This window comes from Oncorhynchus mykiss, chromosome 2, assembly GCF_013265735.2.
Source record: "Oncorhynchus mykiss isolate Arlee chromosome 2, USDA_OmykA_1.1, whole genome shotgun sequence".
NCBI classification, from domain to species: Eukaryota; Metazoa; Chordata; class Actinopteri; order Salmoniformes; family Salmonidae; genus Oncorhynchus; species Oncorhynchus mykiss.
The window spans coordinates 80,923,134-80,942,020 of record NC_048566.1 but is presented as its reverse complement, the minus strand read 5'-3'; the positions used below and the strand labels follow the sequence as shown (position 1 = coordinate 80,942,020).

The window sequence follows — 18,887 nt, the reverse complement described above, 5'->3', positions numbered from 1 at the left end:
AGGGCTACGGTGGCAGTTGAGGAGGAGAGTCAAAGGTTTTTTTCCTGAAAATTATTTTTGATTAGGCCTATTCCAAAATCTTATGCACAGACTAGCCTATAGGCTATGTTCTGTTCAGTTTGAGAATGAGAGCATTTAGATGAGAAAGAAGACAGGAGGCCAACTTTGAAACACTATATATACAAAAGTATGTGGACACCCTTCAAATTAATGGATTCAGAAATTTCAGCCACACCCATTGCTGACACATGTATAAAATCGAGCACACAGCCATGCAATCTCCATAGACAAACATTGGCAGTAGAATGGCTTTACTGAAGAGCTCAGTGACTTTCAACGTGTCACTGCCACCTTTCCAACAAGTCAGTTCGGTCAAATTTCTGCCCTGCTAGAGCTGTCAACTGTAAGTGCTGTTTGTGAAGTGGAAATGTCTACGAGCAACAATGGCTCAGCCACAAAGTGGTAGGCCACACAAGCTCACAGAACAGGACCACCGAGTGCTGAAGCACATAGCGCGTAAATATCGTCTGTCCTTGGATTCAATACTCACTACCGGGTTTCAAACTACCTCTGGAAGCAAATTAAGCACAATAACTGTTTGTCTAGAGCTTCATAAAATGGGTTTCCATGACCGAGCAGCCTCACACAAGCCTAAGATCCCCGACAATTGTCGGCTGGAGTGGTGTAAAGCTCGCTGCCATTGGACTCTGGAGCAGTGGAAACACGTTCTCTGGAATGATGAATCACGCTTCACCATCTGGCAGTCCGACGGACAAATCTGGGTTTGGCAGATAGCAGGAGAATGATACCTGCCCCAATGCATAGTGCCAACCGTAAAGTTTGGTGGTGGAGGAATGATGTTCTGGGGCTGTTTTTCATAGTTTGTGCTAGGCCCCTTAGTTCCATTGAAGGGAAATCTTAACGATTCTGTGCTTCCATCTTTTTGGCAACAGTTTGCAGAAGGCTCTTTCCTGTTTCATAATGACAATGCCCCCGTGCACAAAGTGAGGTCCCGTGCACAAAGTGATGTCCATACAGAAATGGTTTGTGGAAGAACTTGACTGGCGAGCACATATTCCTGACCTCAACCCCATCGAACACCTTTGGAATGAATTGGAACACCGACTGCGAGCCAGGCCTTATGGCCCAACATCAGTGCCCAACCTCAATAATGCTCTTGTGGCTGAATGGAAACATGTCCCCGCAGCAACATCTAGTGGAAAGCCTTCCCAGAAGAGTGGAGGCTGTTATAGCAGAAAAGGGGGGACCATATCATAGATTTTTATTAAAAATAATATAATTCTTGCACATGATGCATTTATCACAGTTTTTGACCTCACAATTAGCCAGATTCGAGTAACTTACATTGTGGTGCAGAAACTTGAAGCAGCAGCCACGGCACAATCAATCGGAAATGGACAGCTTATGGTGCTGAAAGTAGGCAAATGCGAGTAAGCAAAATTCATTTAAACCGTCTTCATTTTAGTTAGACTTCTGTTGGGGAATAATCAGAATTAGTTGGTAACATAGGGAAGATGTTTTATATTCATTATATGTTTGTGAGTTACTTCTCATCAGAATGTTTATTTTTGTATAATTCTGTGGCCGGGTTGCAGTCATCTGTTCTCTGTCAGGACTAAGTTACTTGGGCCGCAGAGAGGGGAGAGGTCAAGCGTGTATCTCTTGGCTCCACAATGTCTGTGTGCCAGCCAATGTGTCTCTGTGATATTGTCAAGGATGGGTGGATTTGATATATGCCTGTTGATATGAGGATTTGTTTTATGGTTCTGAGAGCGAGAAAATAACATAGTTTAGGAGACAAAGCTGAACTATAATTTATGGCCAATGCTGTCTGGCTATGTGTGTCTTTGCTATAAAGGATCTCAGTTGCAATGTGTAAGGACTCTCAGAGAATTCATTGATAGACACTGAATGAGTCACAGGGTTGTGATGGAGCTCATATAATTAAAGATAGACTTTATGATAACTTTGACTTGTGTGTGGTTTGCTCTCATGATTTGGTAAATACAGGAAATTTCCACGACACTTCATTGAGAACAAGAGGGCTTTGTCGTGGAGACTATTTCTTCCTATTTAAGAAATAAGAGGTAGGCCTACCTGTTTGACAGACAAAATTAGGTCATAGGTTGCTATATACATAGATTTTTCGGTCAATTCAACCACCCACCATGCACTCTTTAAAAAGCCTTCAGTGAAGGGCTGTTAAGTTAAAGCCAGGACTCAAATTGATGGTGGTTTGAGAGGGTATGCCATAGGCCTACCTTTTATTGGAGAAAATGGCAAAAAGCTCAGGCCTACCCCTTGTTAGCTTCAGATTTTGAAGAAAATGTATCTCAGCCAATCATCAATCATCAATTTCTCTCAGCCAATCATCAGTCATTTGTGTAAGTGCTGTGCTTGTTGAAAGTCCTTAAAATTGAACAAATCCAGTTATATAAAGTGATATATAACAATGCTGGTCCACGATGCTTTATGCTAGAAACAAGCTGCAAAATACCCAGGAAAGACGTGACTCCAATGCATATGGGTATATCATTGTTTCGTTTCTTTGACATTCAGAGGCTGCATTTGCTTGGAAAGTAATCTAATTCTGTCACTATCAATTGATTAAGCTATTCACTTTCTGCAAAAATAGAAGATGTTTAAACCCAGACAGCTTTAGGGAATCACTTGTGACTTTCTCTCATTGGGTGAAGCCACGGAAGAAGAGTAGCCAGCAGTTAAAGCTTAAATGTTTCTGTGTTGGTAAACCTACTCTGTCATGGGTGGAAAGGTAGGCCTACTCTGTCATGGGTGGAAAGGTAGGCCTACTCTGTCATGGGTGGAAAGGTAGGCCTACTCTGTCATGGGTGAAAAGGTAAGCCTAACTTTTGAAAGTACCATGCTCCGATTCCTAACGACTCAGATTGAATTATTTGCAAACTGTTGCAAACAATACACACGGATTTGGCATTGGAGAAATATGAAATGAACACATTCTCCTATCTCGTTGTCCATTCTTAGCATATCATTTTGGTAATTTTGTGTGATATAAAAAAAGATCCACTAATATGTAAAGTTAAGTAGAATTGCATGACATTTTTATAAGGGCTATTTTTTCATCGGACCTGCAAATACGATGATAGATTAATTTAATGCTTTTACTATATAGGAGATCTTTCCACCCCGACTCTTGTCCACGGTTGTCTGCGAATCCACAACCTTCTGGCCCACAGCCCTGTGTGCTATAAACATTCCTGCATTGCCATGTAATGCTTACAGGACAAAGAACAGTTTCTAAAACTGCATATCTAAGGCTCTGGTCTGTCCAAAAAGTGAGGGTAAACTGCTATCCATTTTGTTTTAATTATTATTTTGGGTATAGGGGAGGGGCACTTGTTTGTTTTCAAGTGTTCAGGGAGGGTTTAGGTAAAACATATTTTGCTGAAAGGAGGGCCATCCATTTTCATTTCAGAGAGATCAGATTTTCTCCATGTAACCGTTATTGTAAATAACATTCACTCCCTAGGTGTTATAAACATGATGCAGTTGGGAAATAAAGCCTTGTGTGTCCGGCTGTCATACTGACAAACACAGTCTGACTGGGGAGACAAAGGGCTTATGAGCCTGTCACACTGCCAGATGTGATGAACAATTGTTCTCTCTCACACACACGCACACGCACGCACACGCACACGCACACACACACACTTTGGCCATTAAAACAAGAGTCAAGACCTTCTCCTCCAAGAAACCACCAGGTAAGACAACAGACAGACAACTCACAAAAAACACAAAAACAACACAACATTCCTTCTAACGAATGAGTGTGGGAGAGTTAATGGTGCCTCCAACAGCATCTGTGACCTGAGAGAAACAAACCGGCCCATCTTTTATCATAATACCTGAACTGGCCTGCCTGCAGCTTTGATGTGGGCCGCCTCAGAACAGTAATGGAAGCTGTGAGCCGTGTGTGTGTGTGGGATGAGTGTGTATGTGTGTGGGTGTGTGGAGACACACACCCGATGGGGAACGAGGCACACAGCAAACTGTGTTGTTTATTAACAATTGTGTAACCCTGGGACATGGGCAGATTGTCAGAGGAATATGTGTGGAGCAGGAGCCAATGAGCTGTTAGAGCAGGAGATGCATGCTAATGAAGACTAGGAGGAGTAGGAGAGTTATGACTAACATCTGTGGAGGGGACTGCTGGGGACTGCTCTCAGGGCTCCACTGAGTCTTGTTGGCTGGCTGCTTGTCTTTGACAGTGTTTAGGGACACAAGTTGGTAATGGCCAGAAAGTGGCTTGAAAGAATCCATTAGACTGATTAGAGTACTTGTCTTCGACGAAAGATTAGAGACAAAAGTTGGTAAATATTCAGAAGTGACGGATAGCAAGTCATGTTCTACTGAACATGACTCCGGTTCAACTGACAGTAGACCCAAGTCAACCAATCATTGTTGGCCATTGGCAAAGCCTTCTTCAATTACAGCATGCCTCATTCACCTCCAATTTTGGTGTTGTATGCCACGCCCACCCCACATACGTTGTTGTTGGCGGCTGCAGCAACCTCTCCAGCACACCGTGTTCCATGTCTAGATGAGCGAGAGATACAGAAAAAGAGAGAGACACAGAGAAAGAGAGAGACATGGAGAAAGAGAGAGCGAAAGAGAGAGAGGAAGTGAAAGAGAGATAGACAAAAAGAGAGAGAGAGAAGAGAGCAGTTAGGATTTATAACCAAAAACACTCCTCTCATCTCAACCACCCTGAACAGTGCAGGGCTCTTCAAAAACAATACCTCCCAGAACGACTGCTAAAAATACACAGCAGCACACCAACGAATAGACGAAAAGCACATGGAGGGCCAATGCTGCTGAAGGACCTATAATAAGCAATCACAGGTAAACACTCCCCACTGGACAGAAAGGAAGGGAAAAAGACCATGAATACATTCTCTACCAAGAACTTGTCCAATTGTCCAATCCAATTTGTCTATAACTACCAATTCCCCTTTGCACAGAGAATGGGAATGAATAACATGAACCTGGGTGGAAGGACAAAAGTTCTATACAAGGTCCCCAGCTAGCACATTCGGAACCTTGGAAGTAGGTTTTTGGTTTCCCATTGGTTCTGATAACAGAAATAAAAATGATACCTTATTGAATGCTTCAATTAGACTTTCAATAACACTGCTAGCTTGTTTTGGATTAACTTTTTTTCAACTCCAAGCACAGATACAGTATGACACATGGAAATGAATTTGCTTAGGCATTAATGATGCAAACAGGTTTTTTTTTATTACGGCATCAGCGAGATTTGAACCTATGATCGTTTGTTCTCTATCCATGGAATTAGGGATGTGCCACCAGGATGGAGCTAACATGCCATGTTTTTTTACGCATACAAAACGGTTCATTATAGTCTATTCAAACAGACCCCATTTCAAAGGAAACAAGCACTCATTAAGAGTGGCCAATTAGTGGATGCGGCCAACACACCTGAACACACTTAACAAGATAGAGGATAGAGAGAGTTCTGTTGATGCTGAGAACGGAATGTACAGTATATGTTTTTAAAAAACATTCTTGAGACATTTTCTGAACATTACTAAAGTTTTCTTGTTGTTTTTCTTCATGTTCTCAGAACAGAATGTATACTGAATAAAAATATAAACGCAACACGCAACAATTTCAATGGTTTTGCTGAGTTACAGTTCATATAAAGAAATCAGTCAATTGAAATAAATGAATTAGGCCTTCAGCTATGGATTTCACATGACTGGGCAGGGGCCTGGGCAGGCATAGGCCCACCCACTTGGTAGCCTGGCCCACTCACTGGGGAGCCAGGCCCAGCCAATCAGAATTAGTTTTCCCCTGCAATAGGACTTTATTACAGACAGAAATACTCCTAAACACAGTTTATGTTAGACAAATGAACATTCAATTCTCTGGCAACTGCTCTGGTGGATATTCTTACAGTCAGCATGCAAATTGCACGCTCCTTCAAAACTTGAAACATCTGTGGTATTGTGTTGTTAATTAGCTTCTTGATATTCCACACCTGTCAGGTGGATGGATTATAAAGAATAAATTGCTCACTAATGGGGATGTAAACAAACTTTTCTTCTGGGATGCTTACTTGTTTTCAAATAAAATCAAATCAAATGTGTCACATACACATGGTTAGCAGATGTTAATGCGAGTGTAGCGAAATCTTGTGCTTCTAGTTCCGACAATACAGTAATAACCAACGAGTAATCTAACCTAACAATTCCAAAACTACTACCTTATACACACAAGTGTAAAGGGATAAAGAATATGTATATAAAGCTATATGAATGAGTGATGTTACAGAACGGCATAGGCAAGATGCAGTAGATGGTATCGAGTACAGTATATACATAGGAGATGAGTAATGTAGGGTATGTAAACAAAGTGGCATAGTTTAAAGTGGCTAGTGATACATGTATTACATAAAGATGCAGTATATGATATAGAGTACAGTATATACATATGAGATGACTAATGTAGGGTATGTAAACATTATATTAAGTAGCATTGTTTAAAGTGGCTAGTGATATATTTTTACATCAATTCCCATTATTAAAGTGGCTGGAGTTGAGTCAGTGTGTTGGCAGCAGCCACTCAATGTTAGTGGTGGCTGTTTAACAGTCTGAAGGCCTTACTGGGGAATGTAGCAGCAGTAGATGTGCTCATGTTCTTTATGTTAGAGCAGGGAGAGCTGCTCACAGTGGACTTCCTCCTAGGGCCCATCGGCTCAGTGCTAACAGTATAACTCTGGTTCATAGGCACAGAATTACTGCATACAAAAGCTGTAGAATCAGTAGAGGGATTCAGGGCAGTTAAATGGACATAAATTAGGTTACTTACATTGTGTCTACTGACGCCCCTGGTGTAATGTACATTTTCTGAAGCATTATGACAACTCTGTGTCACAATGGTAGTGATTAGCTGAGCTGGGCTTGAGTCATTGATAAGTCATTGTCTCAACGCAGCCTTATAGTGCTGTGAAAGGATCCAGGATCCCAAATCATTTGGGTGGATCCCATCCTCCTTATAAAACGTGTTTTGTTTCCAAAAGGTTTTGAAATTGTCAACAAAACTTACACCCATTGAGCTACAATAATCACATAGCCTGTTGTGAAGAGAGAGAATCCTGATAAAGCGTTCAATCCCGCGATTCAGAGATGGCAGAGGGCCAGATATGATGGGTTTCAACTTTTCAGAACTGCCCTTCATAATGTAATTCAAACCCACATGGACTACGATAGAATCGATGTCCATGTCCTAATGTAGTGTATTCATTTACTCGAGCTCCGGGATAAGACATTGTTTTTGCACCAGGAACGGTCACATTTCTTACCATGGAGCTGCCCAGAATCACGGTTGGCGAGAAGGGCAAGGAAATCTGCACACTCTCACGCTTCTCAGGATTCGGAGAACCCTTTATGGATGGGTGAGAGGCAGGATAACTTGAGCCCGTTGCTCCCAGCTCCTGTGGCAGGCCTCCGACAGATGTAGAAGCCCCAGACTTTCTAACTGTGTTGGCATGTTTACCAATTGCCTTTCCTTAAACCTTTGTGTGAGGTCCATGGTCTGTTACTGATAAGAAGCATCAGAGCTGCATATTCTTCTGATGCGACTGAATTGACTTATAGGGAGGCTTTTAATAAGTGGACGTGGATGAAAGCAACCCCATTACAGAAAAACACAGTCAATCTCAAATGTTACCAGTCTATATACTAACATCCCCCATCAGGGCGGCCTTGAGACCCTCAAGTTCTACCTCAATGAACGTCCCCCTAATGCTCTTCCCAGCACCAATTGTACTGTGGACTTGGCTGAACTAATACTAACCTCCAACTATTTTCTCTTCAGAAGATACTTTTTCCTCTAGAACAAAGGGACAGCGATGGGGAACACTATGGCTCCTAATTATGCTAACTTAATCTAACTTAATCTAGGAATGTTTAAAAAACAGGTGGTGCTGAAAAAGTCTCCTCTGAAGAGAAAATTGTTGGAGCTTCCACCCTCACCTGGGATATGGATGCCTGGTGAAGACCTAAGGGTCGAAACATTGTTGTAAATAAATACCACCTGGGAGCATAAGCAGAAGTGTGCAGCGTTTTCCTTTCTGTTTTCCACGAGTTTGTCTATAACTCCAGCACCTGTGGAAAATACCTGGATGTTCGAATGTTCTTCAGCTTTTGTCTTTTATTTCAGCTCATGAAATATAGGAACAGCACTTTACATGTTACGTTTATATTTTTGTTCAGAGTACACTGTACAGTATGTTTTTAAATAACATTCTTAGAACGTTTTCCTAACGTTACAATATTTTGTTAATCTTGTGGTTTTTATGGTAAGTTCTGAGAACAGAATTTGAAACGAATTGTTGTTAATTTAAAGCTAATTGATGTTAACATTTCTGGAAATATTCACAGAATATTGGAAACAATTGACATAAAAGACAACCATACATTGTCTGAACATTCTGAGAACATCGCTTCAGTCACACCATTTTTTAAAACATTCCTAGAATGTAGTCAAATCTGACATTAAATAGAACCACATTGGAACTTTTGTGGAATGTTCTGTGGAAGTACTGAAATTCCCACAGAATAACGTTTCTTAATGTTCTCAGAACAATTTGAGAACATTACTTGAAATAAAAACACGAGGAAACCTGTGGGAAACGTTATGCTGAAGTACTGAAATTCCCACCAAAGAATGTTATTTCATAACACTCTCAGAACTACTTGAGAACTTTCCTTATGTCAAACCAGTTGGAGAACGTTCCTAGAACATTACCAAATATAAATTAAATATAATCATGTTTGAACTTTAAGGAAATGTTATGTTAAAGTAATGAAATATCAAGAAAATAAAGTTTTTTTGTTGTCAAGTTCCTTAAATGTGCTGAGAATGTTCCAAAGCCAAGCGACTATCCTGTACAATTCCTAGAAAGTTGTGGGAAAGTTGTATGCAAAATAACCACAGGACAAACACGATCTCACCAAGCTCTATGAAACATATCGTTCTCAGAACGTTATGTGCTAGCTGGGTCTTCTCCACTCTAACAGAATGGAGAAGGTAGCCTGGGGTGTCAGGTAGCCAAGTGGTTTGAGCATTGGGCCAGTAGAAGTTTGCTAGATTGAATCCCTGAGCTGACAAGGTAAAAATCTGTTGTTCTGCCCCAGAACAAGGCAATTAACCCACTGTTCCTAAGCCATAATTGTAAATAAGAATGTGTTCCTAACTGACTTGCCTAGTTAAATAAAGGTTAAATAAAAAAATAAAAAAAATAACAGGGCATTCACTCCCACCAACACACCAGGCTAACACTTGGTGTTGTGGAATGAATATGTAATGTGTAGTGTTTCATATCTCTACAGTACTGTGGTGACAGAGCTTTCATTGAGAGGCAGTACAAATATATCTAATCTTTTAGATATTGACAAACTGGAATAACCTCAAGAAAGGCCACATTACAAACAAATGTGAAGTGAAACCTGAAGGACATGGTACTCTCTAAAACTATGATGGACGGTCTCTGAATGCAGGCCATCAGAGAGCGATATGGGATAATATTGATATGAATTAATTATTTACTGTGTCCTTCATCAATTATATGAGCTGTGTCTTGTGTAAAGAGACAGGTGATCTAAGGACGGCAGTTCATCGCATCTCTCAGCCCTACTTTGCTGCTGGCATGCCGTTTGGGCATCATGCACACACTTGTCATGATGTGCCCTGGGCTGGTAGAAACTGCCATGCAGTATTGAAAGAGTCTACCAGAACAAAGAGCTTCTCTTAGTTCAAAACTCCTAATCCCCAAAATGGTAGAACTAAACAATATTTCTACTTTTGAGAATGTGGGCATGGTCCGTGGACACTTAAGGGACAGTCATGTCGAGTGTGTTTCATTTGGTGATCTCATGAAGGACAGGAAACACACATAACTGTATCTCTTAAAATGTACATATTCCAGCTGTCAGGTTTACATCTAAATATTGTGAAACGTATGTGATTAAACATGAAACTATTTGTGAAAATACGTAAGAGTCCCCAAGTTGGAATGGTTACAATTCTATTGGCCACGGAGACCATACAGCTGTAGTTTGGCTACACGGCTGGAAATGGTTAAACTCTGAGACTATTGATCACTACAGAATGAGCAAATCTTAGACGTATAATAACTAGTCTGCAGCTAGAAATTACGTAAGTCTAGAACGAGAAAACCGACAATCGCCGAAGCATCTAATCTATGAGAACATTTCCAAATGGTTCTCTGAAGTATCCATTCTAAACCCCTACAACAATGAAAGACATTGTGACTTCTGGGAAGTTAACCAGAGACTCTGATGAACTCTACAGGACGATTGAGTGTTTTCAACAGAGAGACAACAACGGCATACGGGCGTAAATATATACATTGCAATTAACCTCAAATGAGCGGCCGTTCATGTGCAAAGGATTAGCATTTCAATTAATATAATTAGAGACTGTGTGTAGTGAATCCATTTTGTCTTTCCCGCTCTTTCTCAGTCCCCACCCCTTTCCTTTGTCTACCAAGCCGTCATATCGGCAGAGCCCGCTAGGGACTTATTCTTTGTATCATTGTTAGTAACCAAGATCTACTGTTTGTTTGTGATATATTTCTGTGATTTTTTAGTTAGTAAATAAATAATTAAGCCAATTTGTATATTTCTGATTCATTATGGAAACTAGGATTCGTGCAGATAACCAATAATTTTATGACATTTGGAATGAGACTAATGAGGTAACAATTAATAATTCATTAATAGAAGACTAATTGAACAGATATTAAAATATCTGAATATCTGAAAATTCTAACTTTGTAATCTCAACATTTTCCGTGGTGCCCCAACTTCCTAGTTAATTCATGTTTACATGATGTTAAGGGAATTTTTATCAACGATGACTAATTATGTATACATTACAATCAGGACTGACTAATCAGAATAATATTATGTTACTGTATATGTACTAATCAGAATACTATTATGTTACTGTATATGTACTAATCAGAATACTATTATGTTGCTGTAAATGTATGAGTTTTCTTTCTTGATCCCAGTACTGAATATAATGTGTGTGAATGTGGTCAAGAGTTAGAACAATGACTGTCTGTTCCTTGGTACAAATGAATCAGACTGGCTAGAATGCTTATCTACACGAGAAAACCTTGACTCGTAAATTATATTCAATTGGTAGGGAGACGGATGTGGGAAGGCTTGAGATACAGCCTTTGTACTGGAACGGAGAAGGCACGGGTTGGTGCTGGAACTAATGACGTCATTTTCAGTTTATAACCTGTGGTAACCTGTATCGTGGGCAGTACTCTCGAGAATAAACTCTGCTGTTTGACTTTGAGACTGGGCTCTGTCTATTATTATAGAATAAGGGTCTTACAAGTCCTTATGAATGGACAGAGTGTTTAATTTTAATTGGATATTAAAACATAGAGTCATTTCATTCCTTTAACACAATTAATTAATTAATTACATTTAATTCAATCTAGAGAAGTGATTTGATATAAATAAGTCTTCACATTTAATGGTAGTCCAGACACGACACACTCTCGGGCTGGCCGATATTGTTTTTTTTGTTACCTTCTATAACGGTACTTCTATAACGGTACTGTTTGGTTTGTTAAATGTTTTACGCTGCGTGTACCATCCATTTTTATAGTTTACTCCGCTACTTGAGTCATCTCTCTCCGCTCTCTCTCTCTATGCCACTTTCCACACAGACCTTATTTTTGAAGTTGAAGTTGAATTGAAATCACTTAGAATGTATGTGTTGCCACCCTTGGGTCATGCATTCATGAAGCAAATTTTGACCTTTCATTATTCAAAAACACAATGCTTTAGTGCATTTCCATCTAAAATAATCCATGAGCACCAGCATGTGAAGTTCATATGAGCACGTCGAATTGGGTGTCAAATGTAAGTTAAGAATCTATATTTGAGAAAATCTATCTATCTATACATTCTCCAACCAAACATTTGGAATAAGCAAATGGTTTGATTTCTGATCAAAAATATGGTTCAAATGTTTTGTTGTTTTGGCCCTGTACTCCAGCTCTTTGGATGTGAAATGATACAATGTGAACACTGTCAGCTTTAATTTGAAGGTATTTTCATCCATATCGGGTGAACAATTTAGAAATGTTTTGTACATTTTAGGGGACCAAAAGTACTGGGAAAAATTCACTTAGGTGTATTAAAGTATTCAAAAGTTTAGTATTTGGTCCCATTTTCCCATCAAGCTTGTGACTACAAACTTGTTGGATGTATTTGGTGTTTGTTTTGGTTGTGTTTCAGATTATTTTGTGCCCAATAGAATCAAATCAAATCAAATCTTATTGGTCACATACACATGGTTAGCAGATGGTATTGCGAGTGTAGCGAAATGCTTGTGCTTCTACTTCCGAGAGTGCAGTAATATCTAACAAGTAATCTAACAATTCCACAACAACTACCTAATACACACAAATCTAAGTAAAGGGATGGAATAAGAATGTATACATAAACTCAGCAAAAAAAGAAACATCCTCTCACTGTCAACTGCGTTTATTTTCAGCAAACTTAACATGCGTAAATATTTGTATGAACATAACAAGATTCAACAACTGAGACATAAACTGAACAAGTTCTACAGACATGTGACTAACAGAAATTGAATAATGTGTCCCTGAACAAAGGGGGGGTCAAAATCAAAAGTAACAGTCACTATCTGGTGTGGCCATTAGCTGCATTAAGTACTGCAGTGCATCTCCTCCTCATGGACTGCACCAGAATGACCAGTTCTTGCTGTGATATGTTACCCCACTTATCCACCAAGGCACCTGCAAGTTCCCAAACATTTCTGGGGGGAATGGCCCTAGCCCTCACTCTGCGATCCAACAGGTCCCAGCCTCTCTCAGCCTATTGCAGACCGTCTGAGCACTGATGGAGGGATTGTGCATTTCTGGTGTAACTCGGGCAGTTGTTGTTACCATCCTGTACCTGTCCCGCAGGTGTGAGGTTCGAATGTACTGATCCTTTGCAAGTGTTGTTACACGTAGTCTGCTACGGCGAGGACGATCAGCTGTCCGTCCTGTCTCCCCGTAGCGCTGTCTTAGGCATCTCACAGTACGGACATTGCAATTTATTTCCCTGGCCACATCTGCAGTCCTCATGCCTCTTTGCAGCATGCCTAAGACACATTCACGTTGGTGTTTTTCAGAGTCAGTAGAAAGGCCTCTCACTAACAGCTTACATACGATAGGCAATTAAGGTCACAGTTATGAAAACTTAGGACGCCTAAATTTTCATAACTGTGACCTTAATTGCCTATCGTATGTAAGCTGTTAGTGTCTTAACGACCGTTCCACAGGTGCATGTTCCTTAATTGTTTATGGTTCATTGAACAAGCATGGGAAACAGTGTTTAAACCATTTGCAATGAAGATTTGTGAAGTTGTTTGGATTTTTACGAATTATCTTTGAAAGACAGGGTGCTGAAAAAGGGACGTTTCTTTTTTTGCTGAGTTTATAAATATATGGATGAGCGATGACCGAGCAGCATAGGTAAGATGCAATAGATGGTATAAAATACAGTATATACATATATACAGGACATATGAGATGAGTAATGCAAGATATGTAAACATTATTAAAGTGGCATTATGAAAGTGATTAGTGATCCATTTACTAAAGTGGCCAACGATTTAAAGTCTGTTTGTAGGCATCAGCCTCTCTGTGTTAGTGATGGCTGTTTAACAGTCTTATGACCTCGACATAGAAGCTGTTTTTCAATCTCTCAGTAACAGCTTTGATGCACCTGTACTGACCTCGCCTTCTGGATGGTAGCGGAGTGAACAGGCAGTGGCTCGGGTGGTTTTTGTCCTTGATGATCTTTTTGGCGGTGATACAGCCCACAGGATGTTCTCAATTGTGCATTTGTAAAAGTTTGTGAGGGTTTTAGGTGACAAGCCAAATTTCTTCAGCCTCCTGAGGTTGAAGAGATGCTGTTGCGCCTTCTTCACCACACTGTCTGTTTGTCTGTGATGTGCACTTAACACTTTCCACCTTTTCCACTGCTATCCCATCGATGTGGACAGGGGGGTACTCCCTCTGTTGTTTCCTGAAGTCCACGATCATCTCCTTTGTTGATGTTGAGTGAGAGGTTGTTTTCCTGACACCACACTCCGAGTGCCCTCACCTCTTCCATGTAGGCTGTCTCGTCGTTGTTGGTAATCAAGCCCACTACTGTTGTGTCGTCTGCAAACTTGATGATTGAGTTGGAGGCGTGCATGGCCAGGCAGTCATGGGTGAACAGGGAGTAGAGGAGGGGGCTTTGGAGTCAATTTATTGTAAATAATAATAAAATATGTTTCTTAACACTTCTACATTAATGTGGATGCTACTATGATTACGGATAGTCCGGAATGAATCGTGAATAATGATGAGTGAAAAGTTCATTTGCACAAATATCATATACCCAAGGCATGCTGACCTCTCACCATTACAATAACAGGGGAGGTTAAATTTTTTTTTGGGGGGGTAGGATATTTGTGGGCCAGTAACTTTTCGCTTGGCCCAATGTTCTTAACCGCTAGGCTACCTGTTTATGTCACCTCTCCCGGCTCTTACTGACACCTACCATGACACCTAGTGTACTGTACTGTACTGTGATGTCCAAACTTGTGAAACATATATGTTTATGATTGGTTCAGATTTGATCTGGACCAACCAAATCTGTTCTTGTTTGGTGGTAGGCCTCATTAGTATAATAGCTAGTGTGTAGAGTAAATATACCCACATATGCAAAGGATATTGTATTTTTTTTAACCTTTATTTAACTAGGCAAGTCAGTTAAGAACAAATTATTATTTTCAATGACAGCCTAGGAACCATGGGTTAACTGCCTGTTCAGGGGCAGAACAACCTCGTCAGCTCGGGGATTTGCAACCTTTTGGTTACTGGTCCAACGCTCTAACCACTAGGCTACCCTGCCACCCCATATATATTCTTACCTATTCAGGATACTTCACCATGAAGATAATTATATTCATGTCTATAATTTAAGTACAGATCAGGGACCCATGACGTAATTCTGTTAACGTAATTCCGTTACTGGATGTAAATCAACTTCACCTACTGTAGTTCAAAAAATATAAAACTCAAGATCTCATGTCATAGCTGACACCCCATTCTTTCTGCAGATACTGTATTTAAGTGAGTTGTTTGGAAAACGTGGTCTTCCTGTAAATGTGTTTTTCTGAAATGTTTTGTGTAAATTGTTAAAAGTAGTTATTGTGCATAGAATTGTATGGTTTGTTAAACTTTGAAATAATGTTTTTTGTTTGGCATATATTTTAAAGTGAAAAATGTTGAGTCAAAGTGTAACGTGAAATTGTTAACGTGGAATTGCCCTTTAGCAACTACCTAGTACCTACCCCTCTCCATACAAGACGTTGATAATAAAAACCTAGTCTAACTTTTAATGACTTTAGTCCCTCTGGGCAAAAGTCAGTCAGCTGAAAGACGAGATCATTACTGTGTGATCATTAAAATGTCTGTATTCTTCTGCAGCCTGCCCTTGTTTCAGGACCTGGTGCAATGGGATCAGAATGCAATCTGAGGGAACAGAGCAAGCGTTGGCATTTCACATAGGTCATTACATCAGACATTAAGATCTCTTCCTGATTACAGTGCAGCTATCTGATTAGGAGGCTCACACACTTTCATGCCTTTCCCTGGACGTTGTCCATCCACATAATAGGAAACACTGCTGGGGCTAATTATAAAAACACTTATTATTGTTGGAGGATCCAGTAATTCCACACGTCCTGGTTGGGTCCTAGGTTGAAGATAACAAAGGTTAAGACAACTAATAATTCCATGCAGAAGAGTTAGAAAATAAACAAATTCATTGGACTAGAGCTGGAGCAAAAATGACTGGGAGTGAATGGTAGCAGTACAGAAAGTTTGCCATCAAAGTGGAAAATAAACCCAATCGTAGTGAATTTCAGCTAACTACCCAGCAAACAACTGTTTTACTGTTACTATATTAATTTAAATGTTTTCTAAATGATCTACAGCCCTTTTATTACTTGTTCTCCCGACCGCTAGTCACGTTTTCAATACTAATCCTGTAGAATCAGCAACAGCGCTGGTCAAATGAACGTGTTTTTTTTTATCGAACGCTCAGCGCGGAATTATTATGTTGTCTTAACTGGGGCTGTTGCGGTGATCATATTACCGCCACACCGGCAGTCACGAGTCATGTCCGTAGTAAAATTCCTCGTATCTGTTGAGTCACATAATCTCTTCTCATACCCAACTCGCTAAAGACCAACAGGTTGCTAATGGCATGATACTCAGGGCTCTATTGTCCCTCTAACTCTGATATCAATGCAAATCCAATTGAAAATCGCATCAAACACTTATTATCAAAACAATATTGTGCTCTTAAACTCACCTCACTGTGATCAATCAATTTGAACAAAAAAAGTTTAAACTGAGTGGAAACAAGACATGCTCATTGTGGATGTTGTTTCAAAGCCTAACACAATGAAATGGACAGCCATTATTTCAAAACACCCATACCATATTAGTGAGTATGCATAGGCCTATATGAGCCCAAGCCAGAAAACAAATTGAATTAAAATAATGATTGTGCCGTTATACATATTACTTAAGATGTCTTTGGTAATTTAATTGGTTTAGCCTATACTCTAAAATTAAACAAATTCTAATAATCGTCTTTGAGTGTGGACTGTATTAGTATGCATACTGGGTGGACTGGTTACCTTTTTCCACACTCCAAACTTTATATCCATGAGTCCGGGACAGAACGCATAGGCCTAGGCGATCTGTTGGTTCATTCATGCTGCATGCTCCTCAAACAGTGGTTGATGCATGGAGTGAAATAGGTGTTCATATAAGCCCAGACATTTCTATATGCAACCCCATGTGAGAGCAAAGTTTTGATGGTTGCCACTAAAAAGAGGAGGATCCCAGCTGATTCTATATTTATTTCTCAGCTGATCAAATTAGGCACATACGCCGCTATTAAGAGCGTTGGGCCAGTAACCGAAAGGTTGCTGGTTAGAATCCCCGAGCCAGCAAGGTGTAAGAAACTGCCATTCTGCAGTTGAGCAAACCGAGGTAAAGACAGTTTCAAGTTGGATATTCAGCGGATATTCGCGTTTTCAAACCTCAATAGCTTTCAAACCACTTGAGCAACAAACTCCAAATAAGTGTCATTATGTTGGAAAAATTGCGCAGGTCTTATTTTCACGATTTGGACATTAATTCGCTTTCCAAAGCTAATAAACATGTGGAAATGTGAACAGGATTTTGTATTCCTAGTTCAATTAGTTAGGGAGCGTAAACAAAGTACAAACTTTTTTTTACATTCAAATTTCAATAGCTCATTGGTCATGTGACCTACTTGACTCAAACCAGGTCCAGAATGTCCACTGACTACCCTTCTATTACCCTTTAGTTTGTCCATTTTCATCTCACAAGATTTTACATGAATTTTTCAACATTTAGAATTTCAATAGCTCCTTGGTCATGTGACCGAGTGACTTCAAACAAGGTTCAGAATGTCCACTCAGTGGGCCTACACATTGCACACCCTTTAGTTTGTCCATTTTCATCTCACATGATTTGACATACATTTTTCAAAATGTAAAATTTTGGACAAACTAAAGGGTGTGCATGTCACGACTCCGACCGAAGGACACTCCCCTTCCCGTTCGGGTGGCGCTCGGCGGTCGTCGTCGCCGGCCTACTAGCTGCTACTGATTATTTCCTCCCCCTCCTTATGTGTTGATTGTGTGCACCTGTTTTGAGTTAGGTAGTAGGCTTTATTAGTCAGCCGGCCCGCAGGGTTCCTTGTGCGGGATTAATTATTGTGATCGTCTGTTTGGTGTACTTGTGTGCTCGTCTATTGGGTTTTGTGGTTTCCCATTTTGTGGGTTTTTCCCTGGACAGTTTAAGTCCCCCTGTTTGGGGCATTTGTTTGTTCAGTACGCCCTGTGTTTTTGTGAGGGTTGGCTTATGTTCAGCGTTTATTCAGTGCATTAAAATAGCACTCCCCTGAACTCTCTGCTTCCTGCGCCTGACTCCTCACCCACTTCACTCAGACCGTTACAGAATCCCGCACCGCCTGGAATGGAGTCAGCAGGAGCAACAGCCACTCCCCTCCCATCGATGGAAGAGAGGGTTCTACATCACACCACCGTTCTCCATCGGATCGGAACGGCGATGGATCTGGTGATGGAGAGAATGGACCGATGGGAGAGAAGCGGTCTCCTCTCTCCACCTTCGGCCCCCCTCTCTCCACCTTCGGCCCCCCCTCCTCAGGACTCCCCATCTCCCGACTCCAGCACCCTCCGTCTTACGCTTCCAAGGGTCTATGATGGAGCGGCAGCAGGGTGCCAGGGGTTCTTACTCCAGCTAGAACTGTACCTGGCCACCGTCAGACCTACTCCCTCGGGAGCGGAGAGGGTGAATGTCCTCATCTCCTGCCTCACGGGTCGTGCTCTGGAGTGGGCAAATGCAGTTTGGAACGGCCCAGACTCAGCGAAGGAGCACTACCCCGAGTTTTCTCGCCGTTTCCGCGCCGTGTTTGACCATCCTCCAGATGGCCGAGCGGCGGGAGAACGACTATTCCATCTCCGGCAGGAGAAAAGGAGCGCCCAGGATTACGCGTTGGAGTTCCGTACCTTGGCAGCAGGATCCGGGTGGAACGACAGGGCCCTTATCGACCACTACAGGTGTAGTCTCCGGGAGGACGTCCGCAGGGAGCTAGCGTGTCGGGACACCGCTCTTTCCTTGGATG

General features: G+C 41.0%; 1 protein-coding gene across 2 annotated transcripts in view; it reads right to left on the bottom strand.

Annotated features, from left to right (window-relative positions):
• furinb (furin (paired basic amino acid cleaving enzyme) b) overlaps positions 1–18,887 on the bottom strand; it is a 197,255-nt gene that overhangs the window by 35,293 nt on the left and 143,075 nt on the right. For both annotated transcript variants that reach the window (XM_021573226.2, XM_021573234.2), the window contains exon 7: positions 4,508–4,596. In XM_021573226.2, the coding sequence (XP_021428901.2) occupies positions 4,508–4,596 (89 nt within the window). The remainder of the gene's footprint in view (positions 1–4,507; positions 4,597–18,887) is intronic.